Source organism: Giraffa tippelskirchi, chromosome 8 (genome assembly GCF_054371585.1).
Source record: "Giraffa tippelskirchi isolate mGirTip1 chromosome 8, T2T-mGirTip1v1.2.pri, whole genome shotgun sequence".
Lineage (NCBI taxonomy): Eukaryota > Metazoa > Chordata > Mammalia > Artiodactyla > Giraffidae > Giraffa > Giraffa tippelskirchi.
The window spans coordinates 162823296-162840233 of record NC_137282.1 but is presented as its reverse complement, the minus strand read 5'-3'; the positions used below and the strand labels follow the sequence as shown (position 1 = coordinate 162840233).

Sequence of the window (16938 nt, the reverse complement as noted above, 5' to 3'; positions counted from 1 at the left end):
TGGTGTCAGGCACTGTTCTCGGCCCAGAAAGACAGTGAATGAATCGGGCAGACTCCCGCCCTCCTGGAGCTGAGCGGCAGCCCAGGCGGTCAGGTTAGTGAAGCCCCGTCCCTGGGGTTTTTGATGTTTTCTTCGTCCTCATTTCCTTCCCCTCACTGGTTTTGTTCAGCCCGTTCTTACACTTCCCCAGACCTTTCTGTTCTCTGCTAAATCGAGCGTGTGGTCAGACAAGTAATTAAGGGCTGCAGAGCCCGGAGTGACGGTGAGTCTGGGCGGCTTGCAGACGAGGTGCCGTCAAGGTAGGTGAGTCTCGGTGGCGCTCTCAGTCATGGGGGAACCCACCCTCCCATCTCCCCCTCCCATCTCCCCCTCCCTCCATCTCTTCACTCTCTCTCTGAATGTTTACAGAGTACGGGGTGTGGGAGACAAGTGATTGATTCTGGGATTTCACTTAAAAAAAAACAGAAGCAAACCCTCAGCTTCAATACCAGTGTCTTTAGTAATTACAGGGTCATCACAGAGGTGATCCCCCCAGGCCAAAGGCAGAGGTGAACCTATTTTCCGTGGTCTCTGTGAGGCCCTCTTTGCTCCAGACCAGCCACCCGGATGGAGAGGCTGAACTCTTTCCTGGCCCCCATGTGCCCTCCTGGGAAGGGCGTCGTGTGGCCCCGGTCTCAGTGTCCACGAGGTGAGCGCCTCCAGGAGCCCGCACAGTGACGGGAGGGACCAGGGAGAGGCCTGCTCGGGAAGCCTGTGCAGAGGGGCCGTGGGGCAGGGTGGCTGGGGTACTGGGGGAGGGTAGTTGGGCCTGTGCTCCCTTGAGGGTTTCATTTTAGCCGCGAGAAGACAGTGACTGAACCGTGCCTGCTGACCTCAGTCTCTGTACCTCAGGCCTTTAGCAGCGGTGCACATTTCCAGAACCCTCGGGGCCCTGTGAGGCCGGCAGGTGAGCCCTGTTCTCTCTGCCCCGAGCCCCACCCCGGCCACGCAGATTAGAGAGATGAAAGAGGAACAGCTGAAGGCGCTGCGGCCCGCCAGGGTCCACCCTGCGGGCCCAGCAGCGTCTGAGAGGCTCTGGAGCGCTCCCCGCCCCTCCACCGAACCCCAGGCTGGGGCTGCGCTGCTCTCGCTGCTGTGGTTGGACTGGAAACCCGGCCCTGCGGCAGGGAAGGGCTGGGGTACAGGAGAAGCGCTAGAGGATGAGTCAGGGACACAGACGGGTGGGGACATCCTCTGAACCCGGAGCGAGGCCTTAAAGACACTTCCAAGGGGAGCCCAGGTCGCCCAGACCAAGTGGGTGAGCAGAGAGGGAAGAACACCCAGTCTGGACTCAAACCGAGACCTAAACGGAAAAGTGAAAGTGCATGGACGCCTCCCCAGGTCGTGGCTGTGTGGACGTGAGGACATGGCAGCGGCTCCCTACTTGAGGCGAGTACCCCGACGCGTAACCGCATCCTCACTGCTAGCTTAGAGCATGCGAGGGTTCAAGGTCTGGTGCCAAAGTGGGTGGGAAAAACCCAAGTGTCAGAACTGGGCCCTGGAGTCTGCACTTCCATGCTGCAACCAGAAGGAAAGTGCAAGGGGTTAGGAGGTGTGAGTGGGCAATGCACAGATTGCATGCCTGGAATCCTGGCTCCTCGCCTCAACACAGTGCCCAGGGCCTGTGGGCAAGGAGGTGACCACTCAGTTTCAGCCTCTGTGGCCGGGCAGAGAGGTCCTGCCGCCTCCCTTGTGGGCCTGCCGTGGAGCTGGGCTGGGCGAGTGGCGGGCAGGGGCTGCACACTGGTTCTTCCGGGCCGGGAAGCCGTGGTGGGCTTTCAGCCGCAACTTCCGGAGAGGAGTGTCCAGAAAGGGGGCGACTGACCCAGAGGGGCTGTTGGGAATGCAGTTGATCCAGAAGTTTACAGGAGAACTGTGAACCAGGACCTTTGCAGCATCAGTAGCAACCCAGGATTTGTTCTGGGTTCTCGGAGAGTGTTCCCCGCCCAGGTCCTTGGACTCTTGTTCAGTAGAAGTTGATAGGAGGCCGGAGGAGAAATCCAGGCAAAGCTTCACTGGGGCTTGGCAGCACGAGGGAGCCAAGACAAGTAACAGGTGCCCTGGGTGCTCCCTGAGGAGGGCGGGCTGGCCCCTTAAATGGGGCGAGCGTGGGGGCAGACTGGAGGGTGGCTTAGGTGGTCTTCCCGCCCCCTCGGTGGCACTGTGTGCAGGGACCGTGCACCGTGCTTTTGCTCCCAGCACCTCAGAAGTGGCCTTTTTGTATCTTGTTCATAATCTGCTCAGCTGGGCGTGCCTGCAGTTATTTTTAGTCCCGGCCGTTCAGTATCTTTGTATTTTGTTGCTCGAGGAGACGTTTGTCCAGGTGCAAGCACTGCTGCGGCAGGTCCCAGGGCCCAGACTGTCTGGAGGACCTGGCACAGTTTGGACAGCAGTGTGCACGGAGGCTTCTTAGGGCGATGTGTGTGTGTGTGTGTGTGTGTTAGTCGCTCAGTAGTGTCCGACTCTTTGCAACCCCATAGGGTGTTGCCCGCCAGGCTCCTCTGTCCATGTGATCTTCCAGGCAAGAATACTGGGGTGGGTTGCCATTTCCTTCTCCAGGGGATCTTCCCAACCCAGGGATTGAACCCAGGTCTCCTGCATTGCAGGCAGACTCTTTACCATCTGAGCTACCAGGGAAGCCTTCTTAGGGGTCTGGTTAAATACATCACATGAAGGTAGTTGACCTTCCAAGCTAAGGTCACCTTTCTTTTTCCAAAAAAAAAAAAAATTATGGTAAAACACATACAATTTCCCTTTTATCCATTCTGAAGTGTAAGGTCTGTGGTATCAAGTCCATCCACACTGTTTTGCAGCCATCACACCATCCATCCACAGGACTCCTCATCTTGCAAATCTGAAACTCTGCCCCATTAAACACTAACTACCCCGTTCCTCCCCGGGTCCCCGCCCCGCCCTTCCCCTTTCCGTCTCCTCTGGGCCCCCCTGTCAGTGGAAGCATCTAGTGTTTTTCATTTTGTGTCTGGCTTACCTCACTGAGCACGGTGTCCTCGGGTTCCTCCATGTTGTAGCCCGTGGCAGAATTTCCTCCATTCTTAAGGCAGAGTCCCAGCTCTGAGTGGGTTCCCAGACGTTCAGATGAGGGCTTTTCATGGAGCCAGATGGGCCGGGGGAATCCTGCGGACTGTAGTCCTCCCCTTTCGTCTGCACCGTTGCCCTTTCTCAGCTCCTCTCTCTCCCTGTCTGAGTACCGGCCTCTGAGCCTTCTCTGCCCTGTGTCCCCAGGTGTGTCCTCCAGGCGGACCCCAACTTATCACCCTGCACGTTCCCCCACCCCTGCCCGGGCCTCCCACCTGGTCCATCTGACTCCTCATCCTCCTGCATGGCGCTGCCTCTTCCAGGAAGTCCTCCTGAGGGCTCCATCTGCGCTGGACGGAACCACCCACCCCACTTTACTTCTAGCCCAGCCCTTGCTGTGCTGCCCTGAAGTTATTTGTTTTTCTTTCCTTTCGTTGAAAAGAGCTCTGTCTTTTCTTTTGTTCCTCTGGTGCCTGGTACACAGTGGTCACTCGATAATTTGTAGGGTAAACATATCCGTGGGTAAGTGAAACACTGGGAACTTCCCTTCTGTATAAACCAGGCACCATCATTAGGATCAATGGACTTAATTATTGCATTTTATGGACGGAGATAAAGACCTTTTTGGTGGAGATGTGATAAAGTTTGGGGCGAACAGGGAAGGGGCCAGTACTGTTTAGATCTGGTTCCGTACAGAGGCAGCGGAAAAGATGCGGTGGAAGGCCTCCTGCTCTCTGCGTGTATACACATATGTCTATAAATGTCTGTATAGACACATAGGCTCTTCGGCTATTCAAGGATCGATTCAGAAAGTGCTCAGATCCCGGGGGACAGCTTCACGACTCTCCGGGTGGGCGCTGCACGCCTTCCTGGGCCCGTTGGTGGTCTCCATCTCCCGCCCCGGAGAGTAACCAGGTATCCGGCAGCGCGCATGCACCTGCGCCCCGCACTGCGAGGAGGTCCTTTCATCCCGGCGCGCTGCGTGTGCCGAACCTCGGGGTGGAGGGGGTGCGGCCCTCCCTGCGCACGGGGCGGAGGGGCTGGGCAGCCCGGGGCGGGTCGCGCACTCAAGGGCATCTTTGTGCCCCCGGCACTCGGGGCGGGCCTGGAGCACAGATGGCCTCAGTAAATGTTTGCCGAGTGAGCCCATGAATGGGCGTTTTGTCGCTGGATCTTTTCTTTTTTCCGTTGGCTTGCACCCCGCTCTCCTTGAAATAACAGCTGCTTTCATGGGCCGCATCTTTCGTTCTTGGGCCGCTGGACTCGTCTTCAGGGCCGGGAAGAAAACACCAGGAAGGGACCCGCCCGGCAGCCACGGTCTGGGCACTGCAGGTCTACGCTCTGGGAGGGGCTCGGGGGCCGAGGGGCCGGGCTGGCACCCAGGCAGGGAAGGGGCTCTGACGTTGAAGAGACCCCCAGTGCTCTGAGCCACCGGCCGCCTCCCCTCCCCCCCTCCACCCCTCCTCTCCCCCTCCCCCTCCCCCTCTCCCTCCTCTCCCCTCCCCCTCCTCTCCCCCTCCCCCTCCTCTCCCCTTCCTCTCCCCTCCCTTCCCTCCTCCTCTCCCCCTCCCCTCGTCTCCCCTCCCCTCCCTCCTCTTCTCCCCTCCCCTCCCTCCTCTTCTCCCCTCCCCTCCCTCCTCTTCTCCCCCTCCCCCCTCCTCCTCTCCCCTCCCCTCCCTCCTCCTCTGTCCTCCCCCTCTGCCCTCCCCCTCCCTCCTCCTCTCCCCTCCCCCTCTGCCCTCCCCTCCCCCTCCTCTCCCCTCCCCCTCCCTCCTCCTCTCCCCCCTCCCTCCTCCTTTCCCCTCCCCCTCCTCTGCCCTCCCCCTGCCCTCCCCCTCCCTCCTCCTCTGCCCTCCCCTCCCCCCTCCTCTCCCCCTTCCCCTCCTCTCCCCTCCCCCTCCCCTCTTCCTCCTCGCCCCTCCCCTTCTCTTCCCCTCCCCCCTACTCCTCTCCCCCACCTCCCCGCCTCTCCCTTGCACCCCCATTCTCTCCCCCCTCCCCCGCCAAGCCTTGCAGACCGAGCGCTGCTCTGCGTCACGTGACCCTTCCCCAGGCGCTGCGCACAGTGTGCGGGAGAAGCAGCTTTTGTTCCCCGTCCTCCTAGTCCGCTCTTGGGGGGTCCTCGGCTCTGAGGGCTGGCCAAGATGCTTACAAATCCTGGGGGGCCGCGCCCGGAGCCGACCAGGCTCCTCCAGCCTCAACCGGCAGCTGTGTCTCCGCTTCCTCCTCGTGTCAGCCACCCCACATGCGCCCCAGCGCCTTCAGGGGGGCCCTCCCCAACAGCGACACACCCATGACGGCCGCATGTCCCCACCCCAAGGGGTACACCCCATCCGTGAAGTGGGTCCCCCTCCAGGTGTGTGAGTTTGCGCATCTGAAAAGTGCTGAGTCACAAAACAGTCACATTGAGAGCAGCATAACTGAAATGTTAAAAACTGGGACCGTGGGAAATTCTGAGGTCTGGGATGAGAGACAGGATAGAAGTCCCACTGGCTTTGGTGACCCGCCCCGGGTCACTGTCCACCTTCAGGGCCATGGCAGGTGTCCAGCTGTGGAAGCTGAGGAGGGATGCAGCGTGGAACAGGCTCCCCGCCCCCTGCCCAGGCACCCCCTGCATCCTAGCTCCCTGGCTGGCATTCAGCGCCCCCTCCCTGGTGATGGGAGAAGAGGCCCCATTGTGTAGGCAGAGGCCCAGCCCCGCCCGCGGTCACCAAGGGTCCTCTGGGTCCCTTGTCCCTCCTTGTTCCTTTCCTTGTTTGAAAACTCCAGTCGTAACAGCCACCTCACCGGGTCATTGTGAGGGTCTCCCCCATGTGGCCCCCTGCCTGCCCCCATTGTTAATTATCAGCGGGTCCCTGCTGGGGGGGTGGGGGGGTCAGATGCAATCCTCTCGCCCAGAGCTCAGTGAGTCCTAGAAGCTGCGGGGGTCAGCAGGGTGAGGACACCCGGCCATTGCCCTTGTTGGAATGCCCTTTCCTGCTTTGCTCCCCTGAATCTTGGGCTTGTGTCCACCCTTCCCTGGGACTGTGGGTGGGCACCCACGTGGCTGCTCCCCTGGCCAGCCAGACTGGGGGAAGCTTTTTATTGATCACTCATGGTTAGTCCAGAGCCAGAGGCAGGGGCCAGGCCTGCTCCATGCAGGGGTGGAGGTGAAGTGAGGGGGTGGCCGGCCTGCAGCAGAGGCTGCTCGGGTTAACCTCTGGGTAGGGTGGGGCTGTGTTGAAGTGTAATTGGTAAAGAAACTGAACAAACATTTTAAAAGCAGTTACAGAAAAATCTCTGGGTGGATGGTTCTCTCCCTGAGAGCAGTGGTGGCTCAGCTTGCTTCTGCCCACCTGGAGGCTGGTCTTCCTCTGGAGTACACCAGCAGGCTCATCTTGTTTTCCTTTCATGCCAGAGCCTGATGACGTCAGAACCTGGGCAGGGCTTTTCTTTTGTGCCAGTGCTGAGGAACGCTCTGGGACAGTTGGTGCCAGCAAAAATATTTTGTGTGCACTTGTGGAGAGAGCGTGGGGGAGCTGGCGTGGGGAGCAGGGGAGAGGGGGATACACTGGGGACACTAGCCTTTGGGGGCTTCAAGGACTGGTGGGGGCTTCCCTGGTGGCTCAGGTGGCAAAGAGTCTGCCTGCAATGCAGGACACGGGTTCAGTCCCTGGAGAAGGAAATTGCAAGCCACTCCAGTATTCTTGCCTGGAGAACCCCATGGACAGAGGAGCCTGGGGGGCTACAGTCCGTGGGGTTTACAAAGAGTTGGGCACGACTGAGCAACTAACACACACACACACACACAAGGACTGATGGGAAATTAAAAAAAAAAAAAGAATAGTTCTGATAGCCCCAAGGAAGATGGACATTTTAGAAGTCTTCCCTGAAAACAGACTCCTCACATTAGGTAATTTTGGTTGGAGAATCTAATCTTCTTATTTTAAAAATGAGGGAAGATGCTGCTGCTGCTGCTGCGTCGTTTCAGTCGTGTCCGACTCTGTGCGACCCCATAGATGGAAGCCCACCAGGCTCCCCCATCCCTGGGATTCTCCAGGCAAGAACACTGGAGTGGGTTGCCATTTCCTTCTCCAATGCATGAAAGTGAAAAGTGAAAGTGAAGTCGCTCAGTCGTGTCTGACTCTTCGCGACCCCATGGACTGCAGCCTACCAGGCTCTTCTGTCCATGGGATTTTCCAGGCAAGAGTACTGGAGTGGGGTGCCATTGCCTTCTCCCTGAGGGAAGATGAGAACTGCTTTAAAGAAGTCACTCTGCTATTCTGAGAATAGATAGCTGGCCAGGGGCTGAGATGAGGGTGGAGGCCGTGGGGTGGGGGGAACCATTTAGGTTAGGGTCTGCATCCAGATGGAGCCAATGGGCGGAGCCAGCCTGAATGACTAAGAATCAGGGGCCACGTTCTGAACTGGGAGACTGGAGGGGCTGGCTTGCCCGGGGACCCCCGGAAAATGAGAGGTTTCTAGGCATATTCGGATGGAGATGCTGGTGGGCAGCTGACCTTATAGGGTTGAAGCTCAGGAAGGAGGCTGCCTCCTGGGACACAAATTTGGCGGAAGTCAGTGTGGGCTGTGGGGTGGGGTCACCTGGCAGGGAGAGCAGCTAGGGGAGAAAGTGGACCCTGGAGCCGGGGAAACTGGAACCACCATGACCCAGAACCTGGGGGAACCCTGAGAAGGGGTGGGAAGGAGGAGACATTCTGGAAGCCGCGGCAGCCGCGGCAGGGGAGAGACTGTGTCAGGCTATGGCTCTGACACCCGAGGTCTTTGGTGGCGTCGGTGGGAACCACTCAGCGTGGCAAGGCAGCCGGATGGAGTGGGTTCAGGAAAGAAAGGGTGAGGAATTGCAGACATGGCGTGGGGGCTGCTCAGAGTCAATGGGGAGACAGAGGTATGTTTAAAGATGCGTCTGCATGTCGACAGGAGTAGTCTAGTAGGGAGGGGCAGGTCACAGATGCAGGAGAGAGAGAGGTGCTGGGTGCTGCCCTGGACGTGAGGCGGGGCCAGTGTGTGAGGGAGTGGACTTAATCCCAAGATGGAAGTGGATGTAATGGTTCAGTTGGAGAAGGTTTTTCAGGTTGGGTTGGGGTGTGTGGTGGGGGACAGACCTGGGGCAGGGCGTGGATTATCGAATACTCTTCGGTTTAGAAAATGACTCGAATGGTTTAACCATTTGGGCCAGGCCTCCTGACCCAAGGCCCTGGAAAATCTGGACTGCGCTGGTTGTGGTCACTCTCGGTAAATCGTGCCGTTCTGCTGTGGCGGCAGGAACAGTGGTGCTCACCCAACACTCCATCTGCCCCCCATCCTGGAACCCCTCCAGCCATAATGATGGGCGGCTATCTGCGGCGAATGGGCTATAAGAGGGTGTGATGCGTCACTTCTGGGTCGGAGCACTGAGAGGCTGGACCTAGCACTGCAGCTGTGACCCCCGGTGGTGCCTGGAGCCCAGTACCCCACTCCCCCACCTCCTACCCCCTCGTCCAAGCTAGAGATACATCGTGAGCTGAAGACAGGAGTTGGTGCCCTCACAGCGCTGCCGTTTCAGGGTTAAACCATCACCATCATGTAACCTGGTCTATTATTAACCTGATACCACCTGACCAACCAGGGCATACAGCAGAGTTTGAGTTTGACTTTGGATTAAAGGCCCAAGGATCTCATGAGACTCCGGTGATGCTGCAGACATCCTGGACGTTCTTGTGACTCACTGTGCTGTGAATACGCCGCACACGTGCCTGGGGGCAGCTGCATCTCCAGGTGGGGCACATCACGAACCTGGGACTCACCTTTCCTCACCTGGGAGGAAGCTGATAGGTGTTCTCCCCACGGGCGGTTCTCTTATCCATCATCTGAACCCTGTAGTTCTTGGTTCCTAATGAAATTCACACCAGACAGAGGCTCACAACCCAGACGGGTGGCACAAAGAGGAGACGGATGAGTCAAAACACCAGGCTGTCTCCTCCTCAAGCCCACAGCTGGCAGGCTGATCTCTCCTGAAGCCTCTTGCTGCTGCCTTTGCATCTGGGGACTGGGGGCTGCCTGGGAACCGGGACCTGCTCTTTCACCTGAGTGTTCTAAAATGGCACAGTTTAGAGAAAAGGCTGATCCTGAGTTGAGGGTAGGATCCAGGCCCTCCCTTCGCTCTGCAAAGCCAAGGCGGCCCTGCACGGAGCCCGCCTCCTTCCCACCTGCCACCCCGCGGCCCCCTGCGGAATTACAGGCTGTCCTGGAGTGGAAGGATCCTGTTACCTGTCGGCGTGCTTATCTGATCTTCACAGGGTACTAGCCCTGGAAGGCGCCTTACAGATGACCTAAGCCAGTCTTCTCATTTCCAGCTAAGGTAACAGAGGCCCGGCGCGGGCACACAGCACTAGTGAGAGCTGGGCCAGGCCAGGAGCCTGCAGCCCCGGGAAGTCCCTTCGGTCCCTCCAGCTCCCTCAGTCCCTCCACCGCTCAGTCAATCTTCCCTGTGCCTCTGACGTGCAGGGCCCTGCCGCCCATCTCACCCAAGGTGAGGGGCCCCGGAGCTGCCCCGAGGAGCTTCCTGAGAAGGAAGGTGGGCAGGATAAAGGCCATTGTGCCAACAGTTGCTCTGTGTGAGGTAAGAAGGCAGGGCAGGAGAGGCTCCCCACAGGGCAGAGTCGGGGCAAACCTCCGGAGGTTTCTCCTGCAGGGGAGCACAGGGCAGACGGTGGGGGCGGCGGCAGGCCTCCATGTGGAGCTCAGTGTCTGCAGAGCATCACTCTGGAATGAAAACGGCCCCCGCAGTTGTTCTGTGTTGGGCTGAAATGGCCTGGCCTTTATGCAGCTGCTTCTGTCAGTCACTGGGGATGGGCTGCCTGGGGAGGGGGTGCAGACCCTGAAGGAGCCCACAGCGGGAGGCTGTCTGCTCAGGGCAGTTCCAACAGCTGGGACAGCCAGTCCTTTCTTGAAGGGGGTCTGGGAGGCACATCTCAGAGGCCACCACAGTGTTTGCAGAACTGGCATGGTTGATGGGGTGGGTTCCTGAGGACATGGAGGAGGACAGGGTCAGAGCACAGGGGGAGAGATCAACCTCGGACACAGGGAGGGAGCATCTCTGCTTAATGAGGGGGAGAAGGAGGTAAGAATGAGGCCACTCGAAGGTACGGGTTTGAGAAGAGGGACAAAGCGTTGGGGAAACTGAGCCTGACAACCTCGATTTTCTTTCTAAATGAAGAAGCTGGGTCATCTGCTGAACTTGGGCTTGGTGGGGTTAGGGCTTGAGGGGAATAGTCTTCGAGGCAAATGAGAGGGTGCAATCCTGGGGGCCGCAGGGCAGTGTGTTAAGGGGCAGCTGCTGCTGGGGTGGCTAGAGGTTGTAAGCCTGCCTGCTGGGTCATGTGACTTCCCTGGCGGTTCTCTGAGCCCAGTGGAAGCAGAGAGCAGCAGCTCCCACCTGTGCTGGGACCAGACTGGGGAGGAGGTGGGGAACAGGGAGTTGGCTCGTTGCCTTAGGTTCCCAGACATCTCTTCAGGATTCTTCAGAGAGAAACTCTTGATTTGAAAATGGCGTTTGTCTTCTAAGGGCACAAGGCATTAAGAGGGTATTAGGAGTTAATGTGTGGGTGACATCACCTGCTGTCTCAGTCCAGTTTATTGATTTACCTTTTCATGGATCACACTTTTGGTATTTTGTTGTGAAATCTTTGTCTGATTAAAGGTCACAAACTTTCTCCTACGTCTTCTGCAAGTCTGACAGTTTTAGGTTTCACATTTACATCTCTGAACCATTTTGACTTCACTTTATGTACGATGTAAAGTATAAATTGAAGTTCATTAATAATTAAGGAAATGCAAATTAAAATCACATTGAGATACTCCTTAGGATGGCTAAATGAAAAAGACTGGGAACATACGGTGGTACAGTCCCTGTGGAAACAGCCTGTCAGGTTCTTAAGAAGTTACACATGGTTCAACCATTCTGCTCCAGGTCTCTAACTACAGGAAATGCAAGCACATGTTCATATAGAGACTTACTCACTCACACGTGTTTGCAGCAGCTTGACTGCAATATCCCCACACTGAAAACCGCCCAAGTGGACACCACCGCGTGAGGGCTAAACACACAGCGATGTGTCTAGACAGCGGAGCCCTGATCATCAACACAAAGGAAGGAACAACTGACCCGTGCAACAACCTGCGTGAATCTCAAAATAACTGCGAGGAGAGAAAAGGCAGGCAAAAAACTGTGCACACTGTAGGTTCCATTTACATAAAACTCCAGAAAATGCAAACTACTCTGTGACCATGTGTGGCACAGTGTCTCGGTGGGGGTCAGGAAGGGTTCCCAGGGGCTTGAGGAAGCCTCTGGGGGTGATGGACATGTACCCTCTTGATTGTGGTGATGATTTTATGTGTTACATGTGTCACAGCTTCAGTGTGTATACTTTCATCAGTGCAGATACTGTAGTTTTTCTTAATAAAGCTATTAATCTATTATAATATTGACCTGAAAATTATAAATTGAATCATTAATTAGCGAACAGAGCAAACATTTTAACAATACTTACTTTCTTAACTGTCAGTTTAATTTAGACCTATTAGAGATTTAAAAGGCAGAACTGATAGCTCTGTCCTTAAACCCAAGTTAGTTGCAACAGAATCTGACAAGAATGGGCGCTGTGTGCTTTTTACTACAAAGACACTCTCTCAACACACTGCAGGGTCCCTGTGTCAACTCTGAGGGTCCCAGAGTGACTCAAGTCAAGCTCCCCAGCAGGGCTGACAGTGGCCCCCGTGCCCGTCTCTGAGAGGCAGATGGGGAGACTGAGTCTCAGGGGCTGAACCGTCAGCCCAGGCCCACGCTTGTATAGGGATCAGCTCTGGGGTCTTGGACTAAAGGCGCGCCAGCCCACGCCCCTAACTCAGTCCACGCAGTTCTCCTGTTGAGAGACCCCCCAACATCGCTGCCATTCTCACGGGCCTCCTGCAGTTACGGGGCTGCTGGCAGCAGGAGGGTTTTAGAAAGTGTAACCCAGCTCGCGGGACACAGGCGGCCGCGCTGAGCGCTTGTGGCACCAATAAACAGCGCGGGACCACGCGTCTACACCCGGGAAGGTGCTCCTGAGAGTCTACACTGCGCCCAATGGAGACGCCGGCCCGTCCCGCCCCCTCCCGCGCCCGCCCCGCCCCCTCCCGCGCCCGCCCCGCCCCCTCCCGCGCCCGCCCCGCCCCCTCCCGCGCCCGCCTCTCAACGTCTCACCCAGGCCCCGCCTTCCGGAAGGCCCTGCCCAGCCCACTCCCGAGCCCCGCCCCTCAACTTCCCGCCCAGGCCCCGCCTCCCAGGAAGGCCCCGCCCACTAGGCCTCTCGGCGCTCTCCTGCTCGCGTCTGGCGGTAGCGGCGGCGGGCCGACGGGCGCGGCCGATCTCCGGGCGGATGGAGCGGCCAGTGGCCGCCGCTGGCGGGGACGTGTCCCTGCACAACTTCAGCGCGCGGCTGTGGGAGCAGCTCGTCCACTTCCACGTGATGCGGCTGACGGACTCGCTCTTCCTCTGGGTGGGGGCCACGCCGCACCTGCGCAACCTCGCCGTGGCCATGTGCACGCGCTACGTGAGTGCGGCGGGGGGCGGGGCGCTGGGGTCCCGCGGGGCGCGGGGGCCGGGGTCGGCCGGGGGCTGCGCCGCCCGCCCTGGGGGGCTCTGTCCCGCCGCACGGCTGGTCCTCCCCTGTCTCTGGTTGGAGTGTCGGGGCCCCCGCGGGACCTTTGCTGTCCGCTCTCACTCTCCCTGGGCCGGGGGTGGCGTGTCCCCCCGGTTTTCCTGCCGACTCCTCGCTGACCGCGTTTGCTTACGTCTCCCGCACGGAGGACCTGTCTCCCGCCCTTTCCCTCCGCTGTCCCATCGGGGGTGTAACTTGTGTCCCACTGGGCGCTCCAGACCCCCGGTCGCTCCTCCAGGGCCGCCTCTCCCGCAGAATCCAGCCACTTGTCACCTCCCTCACCTGTCACCTGGGCTCCTCGCCATCTCTGCCCCCTGCCGAGGTCCCTTTTGCCACCTGTGGGGTGTGTCAGAGCTGCTGTAACCAAGGGCCGCAGACTGGGGGGCTGAGAACAGCAGAGAGGGCGGAATCGAGGCGTCAGAGGGCTGCTTCCTCTGTCTCTGGGCTTGCGGTGCTGCTGACACCTTGGGGCCCCTAGTCTGGCAGCCTCATCACCCCAGTCCTGCTCCAGTGTCCCAGGCTTGCTCGTGCGTCTGTCTCTCCTTCTTGCAAAGACACCAGTCCTGTTAGAGGAAGAGTCTGCCTCCCCTTGCTTACATCTCAACTACATCTGCAGAGACCCTGTTTCCAAATAAAGTCACCTTCGCAGGTGCTGGGGTCAGGGCGCTAGGAGCTGGACATTCCTCTTGGAGGACGTGGCTCAGCCTGGCGCTGACAGTGTCAACGTTGTCGTCCCTCCGCTCAGACCCCCAAGGGTTCAGAGCCTGCACTGACCTCCAGGCCCTGTCACGGTTGCGGCGCCCCCGCCCCTCTGACTCGGCACCCACTTGCCCCTCTGGGCTGCTCCAGCCCTTCCCCGGGCAGGCCTGTCTGTTGCCAGGAGAGGCTGCAGAACTGGGGCGACATGGGCCCACTGCAGGGGGAGGCTGGCCTGTGACAAGAAGGGGGGGCCGTGGGACCCCGGGTGCCCAGGTGATCCAGGAGGGCTGGACCTCGTAGAGGGACCAGTACCGCTCTCTGTTTTCCTTGCAGGACTCCATCCCCCTGTCCACCGCCCTCCTCGGGGACACATCTGACACCATGTCCAGCGGCCTTGCCCAGCGCTTAGGTAGGTTCCGCAGCTCAGCTGCCAAAGCGCCCGGGCGGGGACCTTGCTGTTTTGGGAAGTGAGGCCGGCTCCCAGTGTCCTTGGGGTGAGGCCTGGAAGCAGTCTGTGAGCAAAAACTGGGGTTCTTTTAATTTTTTTCTGCATTTTATGCAAATGTTGGGGCTTTTTTAAATTAGCATTTTTCTTTCACATGGTTTACATCAGTTCACAATCAATGTAATCAAACAGAATACAGACTTCCTCTATAACTTAAGTCAGATGTGATGGAAGCTCCCACCTGCTCATATCCACAAACCTGGTGGCCATCGGCCTCTGCCCAGCAGGGACGGGTGTGTGTGTTGAGATGCCAGCCCACCACCCAGCAGGGCCGGGCGCGTGTGGTGAGATGCCAGCCCACTGCCCATCAGGGTTGGGTGTGTGTGTTGAGATGCCAGCCCACTGCCCAGCAGGGCCGGGCGTGTATGGTGAGATACCAGCCCACTGCCCAGCAGGGCTGGGCGCGCGTGGTGAGATGCCAGCACCCCCCTGGGGCAGGTGACGAGCCTGCTGAGGTTGCGGCGGGCCGGCCTGTGACGCCCTGCTGCGTCGTCCTCTGGACCTGGGGTCTGGACCCTGCAGTGGAAAAGGTGTTATTAACTGTTGTTGGTTGTCTGGATGGTGCTGAAGAGACAGGTGTCCCGAGACCATCTTGTGTGGGAGAGATGAGCGCCCTGGGGGCTTCCCGTGGATGGGGACCCCTTGCTCCACGCGGCTCTGGAGGGCAGAGGGGCTGCTGGGAGGATGAGCAGGTGGGCTCGGGTCTTGGCTCATGGAGGGATGGGGGTCAGTGGCCCCTGGGGACAGGGACTTTCTGCCACAACGCGGAGCCGCTGTGATGCGAGGGGCCCAGCTTCCCCTCCGCTTACTCTTTGCCTCCGACGGTGAGACTGACTCATCACTGTGGCCTGGAGGGAGGAGGGCTTTGCCCCTGTCCCCTGGGGGTGGAACCGGGTGAGGGGGCCAGTACCACCCGCTTGTCCTCAAGACCCATCCTGTCTTCAGCTTCTGGGTGTGCAGCTGAGCTTGGTTTTCACGGTGGGAGCCGCTCCCACCAGCTCTGGGCGGTTCTGTAGAAAGGGGCTCAGACGTGGATTCAGCGTCCAATTGAAAACTATGCCTATGTGTGTGCGTGCGTGTGTGCCTGCAAGTATGTTCACGTAGGCGTGTCAGCTCCTCTGGGAGGAGGGTGGTGGGGTTAGGGGAGAGGGTGGTACTGAAGGAGGACCTTGGTGTTTTAATCTGTGGACATCATCTGTGGGCTGAAGAAGCGGAGCGACCAGCCAGCCCTGTGTGTAGTGCAGGGGGTCGCAGACACCAGGGTCTGTGAACAGATTTGGGGGGGCCTGGGGGTGCACCTCACCAGGTCTGGTGCCGTGGCCGTGGGGACCCGGCTCTCAGAACTGCTCTTCCAGATGAAGGGTGGGTCCAGCGACTGGTTTGGTTTGTAGCAGCTGCCCATGATGTTGTCGGAGTTAGAGCTTTCTTTGCTCTCGAAAAGCCTGCCTTTTCCAAGCCTTTCTCCGCTGTGGGCAGGTGTGGGGCAGGCATGGGGTCACACGTGTCCCTGTGGTCTCTCTCTTCCAGCCAGGAAGACCAGCAAGCAGGTGTTCGTCAGCTATAACCTTCCAAACACCAGCAGCAGCTTCGAGTTGCTGGTAGAAAACCGGATCAAGGAGGAAATGCAGGCCTTTCCGGAGAAGTTCTAGCCAGAGAGACTCAGGCACAGGGGACACTTGAATAAACGGATTGGATCCCACCGCTCCAGCAGGTTCACGCGTTCATGTTTGTTTTTAAAGGGCCCGTCTCCTCCCTCCTGTCGCTGGGGCTGGGTCCCAGGACTGCATCTGAGGGTCCCGGGAGGAGGGGTCTAGCAGGACGTGTGAGGATGGGGGTGCCGCCCCGGTCCCAGAGAGGGCGTGGGTCACGACTGTCAGGCCGTCCCGCCGGCTCCACTCCCCAGGGTCTTGCTCCGCTGGGCCCTGTCCCCTCACCTGGGAGGTGGGAACCGTCTCACGGGGCTGGGTTATCGCCGGAAACGCTCTGCAAACCCTGGGTGCTGGGGCCTGTAGGACCTGGGTCCCGGGTTTACCTGCTTCGCTGAACGGATCCCAGCGTCAGCACCCCCACCCCGTGCCTCCGCCAGCCCATCTTTCCTTCTGCCTCCTCTCTCCTCCACGCCCCGGGCCCGCCCCTGCCCGAGTCTTAATCCTCGGCCTTTTGTTGTGGATCACAGTGGCGTCAGTCTTTCTGGGACACGTTTCTTTCCAGAAGCCGCGTTCCTAGGTTGGTGGCTCCTCACTTGGCTTCCGGTCGCGTCCCTGGGAGTTTTTACAGCTTCCTCCCCAGAGTCGGGCGGCCCCTGCCTTGCGGGGCTGGAGAGCGCCCCACGTGCTTCTCGGCACAGCCAAGGCGGGGACAGGACTCTCTGACGCTTGGGGTCCACGTGGGCCCCTTCTGTCCCGGGAGGCGGTGGTTCGGGCCCCGGAGCGCGTTTCACGTGGTGGAAGGTGTCATGTTGGGCCAGTGCCCGCAGCTGGGCTGGGACAGCCGGATGAAAGGCCCTTCCAGGGACCGGGTCCTGGGCTGAGATGCTAACCTACGAGCCCTGGCCGGTCACAGCTTGGAGGTATGGCGGGCACCTCTCTGGGCGGAGTAGGTAACAAAATCAGGGCTATGGAGAGGAGAGTTTGGTATAAATACTTTATTAAAGAAATATTGCTTTCTTGTTAAAAAAAACACTACATTAAAGAGAGCTCTGGGTGCTCAGTCTTCCCTGACAGTCACAGTGTGAGAATCATTGCCTCTCGGGGAGGGTCCAGGCCCTGGGGGAGGTCAGCAGGACGTCCACACGAGGAGGGAGCTCGGAAACCTGCCGCCCCCTCCTTGGGGGTCTGAGTGCGGCACTAAGCTTGTGGTGGGCGGGTGCCCCACCCTGCCTCCGTCCGCCTGCCCGGAGGACGAGGACCTGCGGGCGGGGAGCCCCCCGGTCCCCCAGGCAGGGCAGGGGCTGGGGTCACAGGGGCGCTGAAGCAGGGA

At 59.1% G+C, this 16938-nt stretch overlaps 1 protein-coding gene across 1 annotated transcript; it reads left to right on the top strand.

Annotated features, from left to right (window-relative positions):
- Positions 1-264: 264 nt before the first annotated feature.
- Positions 265-15666, top strand: PSMG4 (proteasome assembly chaperone 4). The gene is made up of 7 exons (XM_081524210.1): positions 265-299; positions 501-688; positions 892-946; positions 1381-1428; positions 12089-12647; positions 13788-13863; positions 15487-15666. Exons 5-7 carry the CDS (start codon positions 12474-12476, stop codon positions 15606-15608), a joined length of 372 nt encoding a protein of 123 aa, XP_081380336.1. The 5' UTR covers positions 265-299; positions 501-688; positions 892-946; positions 1381-1428; positions 12089-12473; the 3' UTR covers positions 15609-15666.
- Positions 15667-16938: the final 1272 nt, after the last annotated feature.

Bases quoted from the DNA above. Each gene is read 5' to 3' on its own strand.
- PSMG4 (XM_081524210.1), top strand. From the start codon at position 12,474: ATGGAGCGGCCAGTGGCCGCCGCTGGCGGGGACGTGTCCCTGCACAAC. The intron at 12,648-13,787 runs GTGAGTGCGGCG...TTTTCCTTGCAG, and splicing joins TGGCCATGTGCACGCGCTAC to GACTCCATCCCCCTGTCCAC. The intron at 13,864-15,486 runs GTAGGTTCCGCA...TCTCTCTTCCAG, and splicing joins CGGCCTTGCCCAGCGCTTAG to CCAGGAAGACCAGCAAGCAG.